This window comes from Euprymna scolopes, chromosome 12 (assembly GCF_053919585.1).
Source record: "Euprymna scolopes isolate OS-2025 chromosome 12, ASM5391958v1, whole genome shotgun sequence".
Taxonomy (NCBI): Eukaryota; Metazoa; Mollusca; class Cephalopoda; order Sepiida; family Sepiolidae; genus Euprymna; species Euprymna scolopes.
The window spans coordinates 124,093,847-124,110,813 of NC_136493.1; the positions used below are offsets into that span (position 1 = coordinate 124,093,847).

Sequence of the window (16,967 nt, forward strand, 5' to 3'; positions counted from 1 at the left end):
ACAACAGGTTTAATAAAGTGACACGGATGTCGCTAGTGTTTAGTGTAGCAATTGTCCTAGTTCATTAAATTTGAATGAGTAAATGATCGCCATCATTCTTTTTACACTGGCAAAACTTGTGAGCTGGTGGTTGGGGGTTTTCATGAGGTGCTTATCATTTATCTGTTGTGTATTATTTGGATTCGTCAGACTACTGTTCTCATCTTGAATGTTATTTTCACAACGTTCCAACCGATGTAACGCCCGACCTTCTTCAGGCATGTCTTGTTGAACTCTGGATGCTGCACAGAATTTCAAATGGAACCCTTCAACAAATCCATGGGTATAGCATGCTCTCATTTCCTCAGCCATGACTGGGTAGAATTCCTAAGTAATTCGCAATTATATTTTGAGTGTCGCCCACACTGATGATTAAATCTTCAACATGTAGAAGAGTGTAACTTATAAACATGTTACAAGAACCCATGGCGTAGTGGATAAAATATTTAGTAAAACATTGTGAAAATAACACCCGAATAATCAATTCTCATCTAAAAATTGAGAAACATTATTCTATGGGTTGAATTTTTTTCTAAGTCTGGCTCAGCATTGTTTGAAAGTATGGAAATCTCTGCACAGTTCAGCACTTTTAATTCAATTGCTTTTCTCAAAGTTTTCTTGTTTATAACTAATTTCGTCTCAGACTCAAATGTGTTGAGCTGAGAAAAATAAATGAATTCATCCTCCAATCCTTTCTTCTCTAAAGATTCTACCGTTTTCTTTCCACCCCTTTTCTTTGATTCCTGATAAATTCCCTTTTTTGCTGCAAAGAAGGAAAAAAAAAAAATTAAATTTTTAAAACTTTTTTCTTTTTTTTTTTTAAATTACTCTCTCCCCTCCCCAGCTTTTGTTCTCTATTTTTTCCCATTCTCTATTTCTTTATTTTTCTCCTTCCTCCTTTTACTTTTTTATTTTCCTTTCCATTTCCTTCATGCTGACTCTGCTTCAATTTTTTTCCTTATCACTGGTTTTATTATTGGTCATTTAATTCTTCATTTGCCAAGCATAATTTTTTTTTTTCCTGTTTTCTTCTATTACGTCTTCTAAATTACTTTTGTCTCAGACTTATTTTTTTAATTTTGACTCCAAGAATATTTTGGGTTACTCTTATCTGGCTGGTGTGCGGTCTGGCCAGTGACCTATTCTAAATGTCACCTATGTAATTTCTGTGTTACTGATTTTTGGTCAGCTAAATTTTTCGGGTTCAGTTCTATCCCTTTTTAACATCCCTCCCCCCCAAAAAAAACTCTGCTCTCACTAAAACTGTATTGGTTCAGTTCCAACACAACATTGCATACATCTATACACACCTAATTTTATATAAACAGATTTAATGTTATTTTCTAAGTGCAATTTTATGTCTAAGTTAAAAGTCTAGAATATGAATTAGAGGGGAAAAAATCAATATTTGCTTTTAATCAAAATGAAGACTTTATTAAAGAAAAATTTCAATGTTCTGATTTCTACTTTCACTTAAGTTGTTCGTTGTAGTTTGAAATTGGAGATTAGATTTCCTTTTCTACTTTAAAAAAATTGTGGCAGGATTTATGCATTTCTATTGATTATTAAGTAATGCAACGATTCTAATATTTTTTTCTTGATTATCTGGAATTTACTGATTCTGATTCTTTTGAAATGTCTGCATATTTAGCTATAATGTTTTTAAAAAATTTGTTTTTAATTTTTTGATTACCATAAAACCCCCATGTAATATGTGCATACATTTTCGCAAATGTAAAAATACACTTGTAGGGTTCAATCTATAGATGTAGGTTTTACTTGTATTTTAAAAACAATATTTATCATTTTATTAGTCGTACCAGCAATTGAAAATTAAGTTTTATAGCTAAAAAGAAAATGGTATCTGCACAGAAATGTACTTATGTATAGTCTCAGATTTTTTTTATTAATGAAATAAAGTTATTTATGAAGGAGGAGTCTAAAAAAAAGTTATGTGGAAAAATAAATTTTAAAAGATTTATAGATTTGAGATGGGTTCATTTTTTTTTTTTTTTCTGTTGAAAATATACACTGAATATACATTGTTAGAAAAATTTTTTTGTTTATATTTTATTTTTGGATCCCTGACAAAAGAAGGGTGGACCTGTAAATTCACCCTTGTCCATTTTCACTTTTCTCAATAACGACGCCTTGGAAATTTTGTAAATTTTCCACAAACATTAAACATGATATAAGTAAAAAAGTAACAGAAGAGATTTTCCGGGAAAACACCGGTTGCCCTGCTAGGGATGCCTTTCAGGTTAAAATGGCTAAAATTGATACTTTTGTGCTTATTAAAAAAATTTGATGCCTTGGATTTTTATAAAACTTTCTGAAAAGTTGTAACTAATTGATTTCTATAAAAATTTTGTTTGTCTATACTTCACGATAACTCTTGGGTGTGCCCCAGGGGCTCTTTATGGGCTAATAAAAACACTCCACTTTTGAGACTATTTTAATATATTTGCCCAAAATTTTCTGTATATGTCTATTGAGCAGTTTTGCATAGTTTTGAACTCAAATTTAAATATGTTAAGGCTTTGGGGACTTTTGGGGCTAAATGGGGGTGGGGGCAAATGATGGCCTTAGTAATTTACTTTTTTTGCATGATGCAGAACTCAAAGTTACATATGTTAAGGCCTAAAAATGTACCATTTGTTCATTTTCACCAGGATTTGACATTCCCTGGGGACTTTTTTTGGGCTAAATGGTGTAGGTAGGGGGGCAAATGCTGAACTTAGTCATTTTTTTTTATGCGTCGTTCACTGTACACTCACAAGGGATCGTGCATGCTTCACTTGTTCTTGTTATAAACCTGTATTTTGAATGAATATGATGATGATTATGTAAGAAACTAAAGTACAAACACTTTTGGGTTTTAACATTAAATAGGTTTATATGAGGTAAAATAAAAAAAAAACATCATTTCACGTATGTGGGTGTATTATATATAAAATTTAGAAGTAAAAATTAAGTTTACCAGCTAAAAGCTTCTTTAAACGTGAAGAAAATATAAATATTAATATTTATATAGTAATTTCAGCCAAATAAAAAAGCTTCATACGACCAAAATATGAAATAGAGCTTGTCGTAACAGAACACAATGAAAGACTGTAAATTATAATTTACTAGCAGGACCTGTTAACTGGCATTGTCCGGTTGAAGCCTGGTTGTTGTTGGTGGCCACTGTCGTCCCTGAACAGTTGCGGACACTGATGGTTATGGGCGAAATGAAATAATCTGGCCTTCACTGGCGATTAGTTTGGGTCAATAACATGCAGGTACTGTTTGAATTTAAAGAAAGCAATTAAGGGAATACATAAATCAGTATGAATTAATAAAAGTACGAAAAATGGTCCATAAGACTAATGGAAAGTAAAAACAAGTTTTAGAGGTTAGGGATTCTCACTGTATATAAACTGTTTAGAGTGATCGAAATCATTGATAGCAGTCCTAACTGTTTCCATTTGTTGTTCAAGTCTTCCTCTTCTTTTCATCTCTTCCACCAATAATATTAAAGTAAATTTCAGCTTAATGTCTTTTTATTTTAACGTGTAAAGCAAAATAATTGACTTTTTTTTTTTTACTTCACTTCTTTTAGAATTGTCAGGTTAAGAACAGCGTTTGGAATAGACACCACCAACATCCCCATGTAAAGAACGACTTTTGGAGTAGACAGCCTCTTTTTTTGGAAAGGGGTGGAAAAATAATTCCCCCCAAAATTTAATGGTGATAATCATTGTCAGCATACCCACCCGTAAATGCTAAAAAAAAAATAAAAAAAAAAACAAAAAAAAACTGGGGGTGGGTGGTGGTGGCATTGTCGGTAGGAGAGAAGTAGATTTGTTTATTGCACATGCGTACAAACCTGGCAGCCAGTGAGTTACAGTGCATAATACATCTAAGTACCTGTCTCCAAAATTTGAATGAGATTTTCTTAATCAGCATGATCAAAAACTTAAAGAAGTCGTCATTCTAAAAAAAAAAAAAAAGTAGTCTGCAATATTGAGAATCCAGTAGATGGTAATGCCAAAATATTTATTTTTAATTTGGCGATGATTGTAATAGATTACGCAGGTTTAAATGATGATGATTGGGGGGTGGGTGATAGGAGGACTTGATATTTAGAGGGAAAAATAGGAACTACATCCTCTAAAGATGATTGTGATGATGTCACTTCTAGGATGAAATGTAAGATTTTATTATAATGATTAAATGTGTGTAAAATGACGTTCTAAAGTTACATAAAATAGTGGCTAATAGTCTAGAAATAATAAATTTGTATGTGGCATCTGTTATTAGAAACCTATGATACTTTGGAATTTCTGCATTCAAAATATTATACATAGAGATGAGAATTTATTGTTCGACAGGATACTCCAAAAGAAATATTCAGATTTCCTTAATCTGCAGATTAAAAAAATTGAACATTTCTTTTTGAGTATCCTGTTGAACAATAAATTCTTGTAAATTATAATTTACAGTCTTTAATTAAAAGGAACATTGTGTATGAGTTTGTTCACTATCGACTCGAAAATGGCTGGTCTGATTTTTTAAAAATTTCACTTGAAGGTACTGGATGTGTCCGAAAGTGTTTTTACATAGGTTTTGTATTGGAATGTGCCTGATAAATATCAATGATCGAAATACTAATTTGATGAAAGAGAGAAGTCTGATTTTGACCAAAGTTAACATTTTTAAACAACCTGTCACAAGTAGATTTGAGAAGTTTTATCACCGCCCAAGCAAAAGGGCTCATCCCATAAAATCAACGGTAAATTTTTACGACGTGTCCCAGCGTATTATAAACACCCCCAACCTCCCCATGTTAAGAACGGCTTTTGCAATAACCCCCCCCCACACACACAAACCTGACCATTACTCCTGATCTGAAATGGAACACGTGCATCAGATCTGTTGCCAAGGTCACTGGTAAAATAGTGGAATCCTTCTATCGATCCAGTAGATATCTCACTGCTGATGCAATTCTCTACCTATATAAGAGTCAGGTACGTCCAAGGATGGAGTACTTTTGCCACATTTGGGCAGAAGCTGCTAGAAAGCCTTATCCTGCCTTGACAGAGTTCAAAATAGACTTTGTGGCCTAGTGGCGGATACACTTTTCTCTTCCCTGCAACCTCTTTCTTACAGAAGAGATGTTGCGAACCTATTTCTGCTTTATCGTTATTTAAATGGCAAGTGCTCATCTGAGCTCAAATCTATGGTCCCTCCTCACCAAACAGTCATGAGAAACACTCGTCTAGCAGGATAGAGTGACAAACATGGAACACTCGTCTAGCTGAAAACACTATCAATAATTTCTCCCACTCTTTATCCGTGCCTAAATCTAAACGTAAATTCCATGAACATAGCTTTTTCTTAGAACTGCACACCTGTGGAACTCTCTTCCATTTGCCTGCTTTCCGGCTGACTATAATATGGTAATCTTCAAGTCCAACATAAACAAGTTCTTGATGAGCCGTTCCCCTTAAGTAATCCAATTTACCAAATTTCCACTACTAAAGATTACTACGTCACTGTCCCATTGACCACTGTACACTTATCAACCCTTATCCTCCAGTGGCCTTTGGGCCTTGATAAGGTGACTCCTTTGTAAAAAAAAAAAAAAAAAACGGAAAATGTGACTCATGATATCTTTTTGTAAAGAACACATCTCAAGGTTGAAAAGTAAACAAAATCGAAAGAAACACGATAGCAAAGGTAGGAATAAAACGTGTAAGTGAACATTAGGTATGGTAAGATAGAAGGAGCCGTGTACTTTGGCATTTATGGACAAAATGGTGTTCAAGTACATCTCCAAACAAAAGCTATAAAATATTAAAGAAAGTGAAAAGACAAAAAATAGGATTCAGAAAATGAACTAAAACTAACTTAGTGCCAGCCTTGCATACACACGTTTTATTATTTCCTTATTTTTTTATTATTTCTTTTGTTATTCTTTTAATGTTTCTAACTAGGTGAAAATTGAAGTAAAATGCAAATAAATATTTAATGTGACATGGGAATGTAATTGTGATAGGAATCATATGATGTTAAAGATGTAAGATGGTTCTGTATATTTTTCTAATGGTAAACTGCTATTCCTGCTTTCTATTATTGAAAGGGAAAAAGCGTACTTGACTCAAGTAATCTGTTTAGTAAGAAGTAAAATACAAATAGTAGTGATTTGGCAAAAAAAAAAAAATCACTCTATTAAGAATAGTCTCCAGTGACACTGGGACTGTCAGAGTAGATATTAGTGTGGCATTAAAAATGCCTGCAACCTCCACTGTAAATGACTGTTGGGAGAAGCAGCTTAACTGAAAAAAATGTAAGAAATTTTGAAAAGAAAAATAAATGCATACCTTCTGGAAACATGCATTTTTTTTAAGGCTCTCTTTCTTGACGGAATCTACCTATTCTTATTGTTTTGATAAAAAACAATAAATGAAGTATTCTAAATATTCATGTAATGCATGATAAAAATATCAGTTAAGCACAAAAAAGAAATAAAAGTTTTCCTTGGAAATATTAATTCTACAATACTTTCTTCTTTCTTTTTTAAGAACATTTATTCAGTTTTGTTTTTATTTTCAGGTTCTACTCCTTTAGATTTATTCAAATTTTATGTTGAAGATCTCAAATCTAGATTTCATGATGAAAAGAAAATTGTTAAAGAAATTTTGAAGGTGAGTGGAAATTATTTTCAAATTATTTTGAATAGATTGAATTAAGTTTAAAATTAAAAAAAAAACTTGTGTGTTTTTGTTTTTTCAGTTTTTTTTCCTCTGTTTGTTATCCCTTGTTATGCAGATATATAGAGGGAGGGGGGAAATAACCAACTTTGGAGTAATTTCTTTTTCTATCCTAACTCTGACTCCTAAATCATGGGAAAATGGCTAACTCCAACTTTCTAGTTTAGAGGTGGGTCAATGGTTGATAAAATTTCACCTTTTCCATCAGACTATTTTTTGTTTTGTTACCCCAACACAATTCTTACACATGGTAGTGGTCAAAGCATTTCTTAAATAAACATTTATCTCTAGCTTTTTGTTGTAGTCAGAAAGTAAATTTGGATGAATTTTCCGCAGTAGACTGCATCTTTGATCCATCAACATCGTAGCAGTAGTAGTCATAGTCATCTATGTGACACATAAGTGTTTCATATCACATTTGGTGCAATTATGCCCAATAGTTTCTAAGCCTATATGTCTTTGTTTTTTAGTGTTAGCAAAAGTATTAAAAAAGCTCCACCCATCCCCACCTCCGGTTCCTCTAATACCTAAATTTATCCTGCATTTTCAGAATGATTTGTTAAATTTTGTACAATTATGTTACATAGTTTTTTAAGATGGATAAAAATGATGTGTTGATTATGTTTTCAGTGTACACTTATTTCGGTACTAGTGCACTTATTGATCCGTGCTGAAATAATGTTATTATTTAAAAAAGCCAATCTTAACATGGGGGGGAGGGTGTTTTGTACTTATTCTATACAATTGAATAAAAAACATCTTAAAACTTTAATTAAACTTGGAAATACGATTTAAAAAATAGCGCGGATCAGTAAGTGCACTAGCACCCTTATTTCTAAACTGGTTTACTTGTAGCCATTCAACAGTGTGAAAGATGAGTTCTTCTATTTTAATTGTCATGGAATCTGAATTTGCTATTGATTTCTTTTGCATGATTTGTGTTTCTCACATTTATTTTAAGCCATTCTGTTCTCTTTCTCACTTTGATTTTTAAATCTTTTTCTTTAAAATCTGTGTATTCAGCTACAATCATAGCTTCGTGTCCGAATACATTGAGCCAAGACTGGCCAGGTTTTCACTCAGCACCAAAGTCAACAAAGTCTTGGCCATTGTTGGGATGACTTGTTTTCTGTTGACTAAGGTATGGCTGTACTGTTCTAGAAAGTTCTACCACCTAACTTTGCCTCCTGTCTTTCAAGTGGAGTAAGTTCGTTGCTGACTGCCTGAGCAATCCTGACCAAGGAATGCTGACAGAGTTGCCCAGGCAATTAGTAAAAGGTCAGAGTGCTCTTTTGTTTAGGGGCGCTGACTTGATTCTCTTCACCTTTTGACCTTGTGTCAGATCTTCCTGTGTTGAGAAGACAGTAAATATGAGCTTTTAAGTATTAAGTATGTCTAGGTTGCCAGTTAGAATGCATACAAGCCAATGATAAAAGAAGGACTGCCTTGTTTCGATTGGTATTACTTCCTCCTTTAAGATGGGGCTTTGGTTCATTTCCTATTGCTTAGGGTGTCCCTTTCAGGGAATGCCAATTATTTTTGTAACCAACTAGAATACCTCTTCAAGAAATTGTATTTTGCCCAATTTTGCTGTTGCGATAAACAAATAAAGGCAACCAATATGTCTGGTTGTACCAGATAGGGCTTTCTGAAGATATTGGGTCCCTGACTTTAATGCAACAAACATTGATAATATTGTTTTTTTTTTGTTTTCTCCGCAAAACTCAATCATGTTCTGCAAAGCAAAAACAATTTTTCTCTACACAAAACCAAACTAAACACCATGAATAAATATTTGAAGATATAAAGAACTTGAAGCATAAACACCTTTTCTCCAAAATTATTGGATTTGGCATTGAATAACCTGAAAAGTGTTGATAAGCCACTAAACAAAACAGCCAAACTAAATAAAAAGAATAAATATTTGAAGATATAAATAACTTGCATCATAAAAACCTTGTTTTTCTAAATTACTGAATTCTGTATTGAATAACTGAAAAGGCTTGATAAGCTGTAAAACAAAACAACCAAACAACATTGTTTTCAATTGCACGTGACTTTAAACGTGTTCAGTCTATACGCATTACCACTAGTTTAAAATTACTCTGCAGCATTTGTTTTCAGGGAGCTTTATTGGCCAAATGAAACATTAACTGACTATGGAATTGACCATACTTAATTTAAATCCTATTGGATGTTCTGTATTTAGCATTACAAGTTGATTTTTTTCTTTTTAGATAATTGTTATTTTATCAACTTGCATGAAAGGAGCTATGTAAAAGATGCTTAAAACCGTTTGAATTATGCAAATACCATCAGTACTTCAAAAGTTATGAGAATTTTAAGTGCCAAAATTTAGGCTTTTCCATGGACATTTTTCTTTAGAAAAAGTGGGCTAAATTACGGACCTCAACATTTCAAGAAATTCGGTAATTTCGCCACCATTTATTTATTTTTAAAGCTATTCTCATGAAACTTGGCACTCTTATGTAAAATTGTGTGTTCTTTCTGATTATGCAGTCAAATATGTTGTATCTCTTTACTATAAGCCATGAATTATGAATTCAGATGTACAAATTTCAATTTTTTTTAAACCGGCGCATGGTATCATACAGTGGGTATCTATTTATGAACAAAACTAAGTATTATATTAGTGTTTAAATATAGTTTTATTGAGAATAAGCATTTTCCTTCCTCCTCACCAAGGGAGAGCTTAATCTCGGGTGTAGCCATTGAATGCTTAAAGAGCATTTATGGCCGGTATTTACTACTCCCCTCAAAGAAAAAAAAATTGAGTAGATATGAATTAATCTCAGAAATAAATTGAAAAAAAATTTTCATATAGATTTTGGATTTCTGTAAAAGATGGAAATTCCCATAGTCAACCAGAACTTGTGTATTTTGGGACCAGTCCAATTTTCAATTTTGTAAATCCTCTCTATCTGGCCCACAATAAACCCCTATTTTCTGAGATGCAACCATAAATCGTACTCTACACGAATCCTTGATGTAACTTTTACAGTACCAGGATACCAGGAATCCTGATAAGCAACAACTATATATTCACCAGTTGATGGTAATTTTTGTCATTTCTATTCTGTTGTTTTATTGAAAATTCAATTATGTAAACAAAGAAATAAAACAGTAATTTTTTACCTTGTTTCCACCTTAACATTTAAAATGATTACTTTTATAGGTTTTAAGGTATGCTGAAAACGAATATCGCATTTAAATTTTCTGCAATAATTAATTTTCCAGATATTAAGTAATGTCATTTCTTATGTTATCACTGATGGTCATCTTAGTATGCGCAAGTGCAACACCGAGAAACTATGCACAAACGTGCATACCAAGATGATCACCAGCTATAACATAAGAAATTACATTGCTTAATATCCGGAAAGCTACTTATTTGCAAATAATTTAAATGCGATATTCGTTTTCAGCATACCCGAAAACCTTAAAAGGTAGTCATTTGAAAGAAAAATGTTAAGGTGGAAACAAGGTAAAAATTTACAAAATGCATCACAATGAAATTCTTTATCGAACTGCCTAATTATTATTATTATTTAGATATCTTCAGTTAAAAAAAATGGGTTTGTTTTATAGATTCGAAAAAATGGCCTTGACAATGAGTTAAAAATAAGTTCAAGTTAGGTGAAAATACAGAACAGTTAATAAAACACCCTTCCTTCCTCATGTTAAGAATGGGTTTCTAAATAATATTATTTCAGCATGGTAGCATAAGTGCACAAGAACCTTTTATTTGTTACTAGCGGGGGTACCCGGCATTGCCTGGGTATTTAAAGGTGTGTGTGGGGGAGGATAAATTAAAATAAGCGAAGTAATAACCCTGTTTAAATATTATATAAAAAAAAAAACAATGTTAAAACTTAAAAAAAAAAAAAAAAAAATGGGGGGGGCGAATGTGATGCAAACGATCGATGTTAGAATTTCTTAAAATTGGAAAAACAAAAAAGAAAACACGAATGTGATGGAAGAAAAAAAACAAAAAACAAAAAAAAACAAACACGATGCAAAACGAATGATGTTAAAACGTCTTTAAAAAAATCTGGGGGGGGGGGGAAATTACGAACCCGAAAAATGGCATAAATAACCCTGTTTCAACATGGTATTGTTCGAAAATCAAATTTGAAAAATTTGAAAATAATTTTTTTAAATTGACAAACTCAGAATAAAAAATGACTAGTCTAATAAGACGGAAGCAGAAAAACAGTTTTCTATTTTTAAGAGAATACTTTAGTCAGTTCAGCGCAGTATGTTAGCATTAATGCTTAGTGAGCTGTTTATCTGTTAATTTCTATAAAAGATAACATTTTAAAGAAATTTTCGCACAATTAATAATTATCAAATATTTACATACTATACATGAAAATAATTCTGAAACTATTATCTGTATGAAAATGGATGATATATGCAGATTTATCTTATCAATTTTGAAATATTCTTCGTCAACTTTGCTCGGCCATAACTTTGCTTCCTGTGGTTGTAAAAATAAAAATCAAACACCAGTAGGGATGGACTTCTTTGTTTACATAGCCTGTACAATTTCAGCCATATCCAATCAAATTTAACCCGTGCATATGTATCCAAACATAGCGTATAAAATGAAAACATTGAAAAAATAGTTTCTCTTTTTGTTGCCATCATTTTTTTATCGTTTTTTTTTCATTTTTAACTTGGAGGATAAAAATATGGAACACATAAAAGAAAAATAAATTAACATCATTGGAATGCTTATTTTATTTTCTTTCCATCAATGTAATTCTTTTAAAAATTGACCTACAAATAAAAAAGATATGACTTGTTGAAGCACATTAGGTATGTAATATTGCTGATGTCCGCGAAAATACAGCGTACGCTTGTAATGCTACTGTATTCATTTACATATTATCATTAGGGAAGGTATGAACTTGTATCTCCTCACTCAGCTATGGTGAAAATGTAACTCATGTTTAATTAATTAAAAATGATAACTTGTTTATATGGTAGACATTATTTGTTGGTATTAAATAAGTACAAAATGTTGATATGCCATAAAAAAGACAAAGCAAAAGTTTATCAATTCTGAAATAAAAATGTAACAGAAACTAAATTTATATTCAAATGAGTTTATTTTAAAATTTAATATTTTGATAATTTGGATATTTTATATCATACAAGTTATTGAGTAGAGACAAAATGTTTCTATTTTATATCTCCCTCCCCCTCCGGTCCTGGATATGACCTTAAACTATATCCGATGGTGAGGCCCCAGCTTGTGGGTTTTGGGGAGTGTGGAACCACCCTTTAATTGCCATTGCTCCCAGATCCACTCTGATCCGGAGTGGTAGTACCTGTTAGGGTCCCAACTATGGGTTAAATAGAAACTGACTTGAAAAAAAAACCCCCAAAAAACAAATATATTCTATTAAAAAACTTTTCTTCAAAATCACTGAATTTGGTATTAAATAACCTGAAAAGGGTTGATATGCTGTAAAACAAAAACAACGAACCAACCAACCCTCCCCCCCCCTCTTTTCTCTTGTGTATTGCTTGGATGAAATTGGAAGGCATATTTTAAATCTAATAGTTATTATGAAGAGATTTCCATTATTAACAGTTTTAATGGCTTCTTCTTTCAATGCTAAGTGTATGTTAAGTTTACTTTTCTACAATCTCGTAAATTTTCTATATTTTCAAGATCTAGACGAATGTTTCCCTGCCTTTTTACCTTTGTGGAACCCCTCCAATAATAGTGGTGTTCTCAGGAACCTCTACATGAGAAAATATTTTACAATCTTAGTTATTTATTTCTCTTTCATAATGCAAGCAATATTTTTCTTTTTAAAACCAATTTAATTTAAAAATGAATATGTTTCTTAAATTTATTGACAATTTTGAAGAAAAGAAATTGCTTTTTTCTGACAGACACTTGGATTCTTTGTCCTTTTTATTCACAACTCTGTATACATAAGAAAAAAACCCCCTGGAAAATGCATTTGTATTTTGTGTAACAGCATGATAATTTCTGCCGATCTATCATTATTTTCTGGCAAGCGCTTAAGAACCCTGGTTGGGAAACCCTGATGTAGATATGATCCAACCCTGTCCTGAAATGTCATTTTTATTTTTTGTTTATCATATAGATGTATCTCCTTTTCTCTCTTAATATATACATATATATGCATGTTTTTTTCTTTTTGTAGGATCTAGGTATCATTGTAGAAACAAGCACCAGTTATGAAGACTTTTCAACGTGTTTGAACTCTGACAAACGTTCTGGAAATTTAGATTCTGGGAACATCAAACTTACCTACAACAGTGTAAGTAAAACAAACATAATCTCAGCTTTTTTATCCTACATAAACATACGATGAAGTTGAGCATGTTTTAAGTAAAAAATTATTTAAAACATTCTCAATTTCATTTCATATGTTTTGATCAATACATTTTATTCTTAGTCCATAGATCTTTCAATATTGTTCCCTTATTATTATTATTATTATTATTATTAAATACCACTTTTTTTTTAATGTTCTCAACATTGATATGTGTGTGTGTGTGTGTGAGAAAGAGAGGGGGGATATAGTTTTATTTTATGCATCGATTTTCAGTATCAGTATATATAAATTCATTATTTTAATATTTTTTTTCCAAAAATATTTGAAACTGATTATTTCTAAAATAATCTTATTACCTCTCGAAGAGGGTATTTTTTTTTGAAAAATCTGAGATTTAAAGGACATACTTGAACTCACTTCTGATGATTTTTTTTGTTGAATGTTATGAAAAATGAATATATGTGATATTTTTTTTTTTTCTTTTTTTTTTTTTTTTTTTAACTTTTTTTAATATATATTTCTGTGGAAATACGATCTTTTCAATTATATTTCACCTTTTATTTATACCAATCCTTAATTTATAAAGCTCTATGTAATTACAGAACATATAACAAATAAATGACAAAAGTCTATATTCCAAATTTCATGATGTTGACCATTTTGCAATTTATTCCTTTAATTACATTGACATGTACAATTCTTGACAGCAACTGTTTCATAGTGCAAAATCAGTCATTTAATTATTATATCAATCTATGAATCTACTCTGCAGAAGAAATAGAAACTATCAATCCATTAAAATAAAATGTATTTGAACATGATTACAAAATCTGAAAAATTGGAAGAGAAGTGGCAATTACCTTTTATTTTATCTTTTATCACGCCATTTTAAATTTTCAAGAAAAGTCACTAAAATTTAAATTTCCATTTAAATAAATTGTATTCACTTTGATATACACTACTAAAAATATTTTATTTAATATTTTATTAATTTATTATTTATAATTAATCTATATATATTTACTAATATTAATAATTGTAATATATATATATATATAACATGTCTATATATTTATTTCATTTTATATTAAATAAATTACAAAATATATGTATTTTATTTTGAGTAATAACAATTGTTGATTTGATATACATTTTATGTCCATATAGAATTCTATTTTTAAATTGCAAATGAAAAGGCAAATTGATTTAATAGATAAATTTTTATAAAAATTACCAAAATATAAATATTTGTCTATATGAATAAAGAAAGATTTTATTTATATTATTCACAAAGTTATTGATGAAATGTTTATTCTTTAAAATTAATGTCTCAAATAGTGAACTTCATGGGGCAATAACAAGTTATAAAGTCAGCTAGCAATTGAATAAATTATGTTTCTTTTAATTAGTCATGACCACTGGTTTCACACCGTAAGTGATTCAGCAGATGACTTTTTTTTTTTTTTTGGGGTCCATTCACCTCAAACAAGGCACAGAGCCACTTAGGGGTTATTATTTGGGACAAGATTTGCACGGATACTATATAGGGAGTTGGGCAGTGAGATGTCTGTTTACATTACACTTGAATTCCTGCATGTCAGTACAGTCAGGGAAGTAGGGGCCCCGGAAGGAAATTCCAGTGAGTAGAAAAAGCTATTCAAGTAGTGCGGGGGTAGGATTTAACACGCTTTCTTTATGTAAAGTAAACAATGCACAAAAAAAATAAAAGAAAAAGAGTGTTAGTCATTTAGTTAAATGCTTTCAGTGTGAAAGCAGTGGTTATGATTGATTAAAAAGAATAGTAGGAGGGTAGGACAAGAGATCAAAATGCAATAGTTCATAAAAACAATTCATTTAACATTTCAAGCAAGTGTATAATCCATTAATTGAAAATAAACGTCAAAATCTTCATCAGATTTTGCTATGTAAGAAAAGATCAATATATACAAAATAGTCAACAATCCTTTTTAAATATTAGAAAAATGTCACGATAAATAAATGAGCATGTTGAAGAAGGATGGAGGAAGGCACATAATGTAGTGAAATGTTGAAATACCAATGTTGATGATGTGATGAACAACTGAAATTAAAATCAATGTCAATAAGAATGACCGTTTGGGTCAAAATAAATTTATTTTATATGTAATAAAATTTAGTTATTTTAATTTTGTAAATAAATAATAATATCTTCTATTTTCTTGATTATAGCTTATAGAAAAAGCAGAAGCCCGAGAAAAAGAACGGTTGAAAGAAGAAGCAAGAAAAGTAAGTAAAAAATGAGGGAATAAACACTTTTTTTTAATTTATTACCCATTTTAGTTGAATTCTGTTGTTGGTAAGAAATACTAAACCCACCTTTATACTCAATAAGTTTTGTGAAAAAAATAAATAAAATAAAATCCTGGTGCTTAGTAATTGCAGTATTTAATGAGAATAGAAAATGGACATTGAGTTTACTTTCAGCAACATCAGAACTTTCGCTTCCCTTTTTTGTCCACTAGTCCTCACATACCGCGAGTAATGTTTCTGACAAAGGGGGAAGAATGGCTGTTTTTTTTGAGTTAGAATCTATCCATCTTACACTTATTGTTAGCGAGTTGTTGACTTCGAAATAATATATTTTTAGCTCCTTACATTCAGCGGCTTAATGTTTTGTCTGGAGCGATTGCTATAAAATAAATTATTTGAATAGAGAATAAAAAAAAAAGTTTTATTTTTATAAAGAAACTCATTTTTAAGTGAATTGGGAGTTTTTCCAACACTCCATCCATGTTGAGAATGAGTTTTTAAAATCTTGCAATTTGAAATTATTTGCAGTTATTTCCCTTGTTTCTTCAGCCTATTTTTAAGATGGCGTAACAAGATTTCCACTCATCCTTTAGACAAAAAAATTGATTTTCTTTATAAAAATAAATGTACTTGATAATTTTTTTGTGATTTTTGCATCTGCAATATTTTCTTGCCATCATGGATACATACATCATATAGATTTTTCTTTGTTCAAAAGGTAGAGTTTTGGACAAGCACAAAATAAAATAAAAATACCTTTTTACTGTTTCCGTTGAATGATATTATTGTAGGTAAAATATTTACCTCCTCCTATACCCAACAATTTTTTGTATACAAAAAATAAAATAAATGAATCCTGACACTTAGTGATAGCAGTATTTCACGAGAGTAGAAAGTGGACCATAGATTAACTTTTGTCAGCCTCTTAATTCTCTCATCCTTTATTTTGTTTGTTGATCCTCACATTCCATAAGCAATGTTTCTGACAAAGGGAGGAGTATTGCTGTTTTCTAGATCTGAATCTATCCATCTAATACCTATTCTTGTCTACTTTTTGATTTCGAAGTAGTATTTTTTTTTTATTTATTATAGTTAGCTTTTTACATCAAGTGGCTTCATGCATTGTCTTGAGCTATTTCAATTTAAAAAAACAAAAAACAAACACTTATCAAGACCAAGAACCACTCGCTGATAATGGTTAAGAGATTGTCAGTTGAGTCAGATGAGCAATAAATTGCACTAAGCTTGATTATTTAAGGTTCAATTATGTTTATGTAATTCATTTTCTAAAAATTGTAAACATGTTAAAAAAATATAATGTTTATGTAATTCATTTTCTAAAAATTGTAAACATGTTAAAAAAATATAATGTTTATGTAATTCATTTTCTAAAAATTGTAAACATGTTAAAAAAATATAATGTTTATGTAATTCATTTTCTAAAAATTGTAAACATGTTAAAAAAATATAATTTTAGGAAAAATATAACTTTTACTTATACCAGCTTATGCTCATAGGTTTAAATAATAAATTTCAATAA

General features: G+C 30.7%; 1 protein-coding gene across 13 annotated transcripts in view; it reads left to right on the top strand.

The window, feature by feature from the left end:
• Nucleotides 1–16,967, top strand: part of LOC145291467 (pre-mRNA-processing factor 40 homolog A-like) — a 180,780-nt gene that overhangs the window by 99,448 nt on the left and 64,365 nt on the right. For all 13 annotated transcript variants that reach the window (XR_013869422.1, XM_080137335.1, XM_080137332.1 and 10 more), the window contains 3 exons: nt 6,637–6,728; nt 13,004–13,120; nt 15,347–15,403. Coding sequence is in view for 12 of the 13 variants with exons in the window: in XM_080137335.1 (XP_079993461.1) it covers nt 6,637–6,728; nt 13,004–13,120; nt 15,347–15,403 (266 nt within the window). In the remaining variant the exon portion in view is untranslated. The remainder of the gene's footprint in view (nt 1–6,636; nt 6,729–13,003; nt 13,121–15,346; nt 15,404–16,967) is intronic.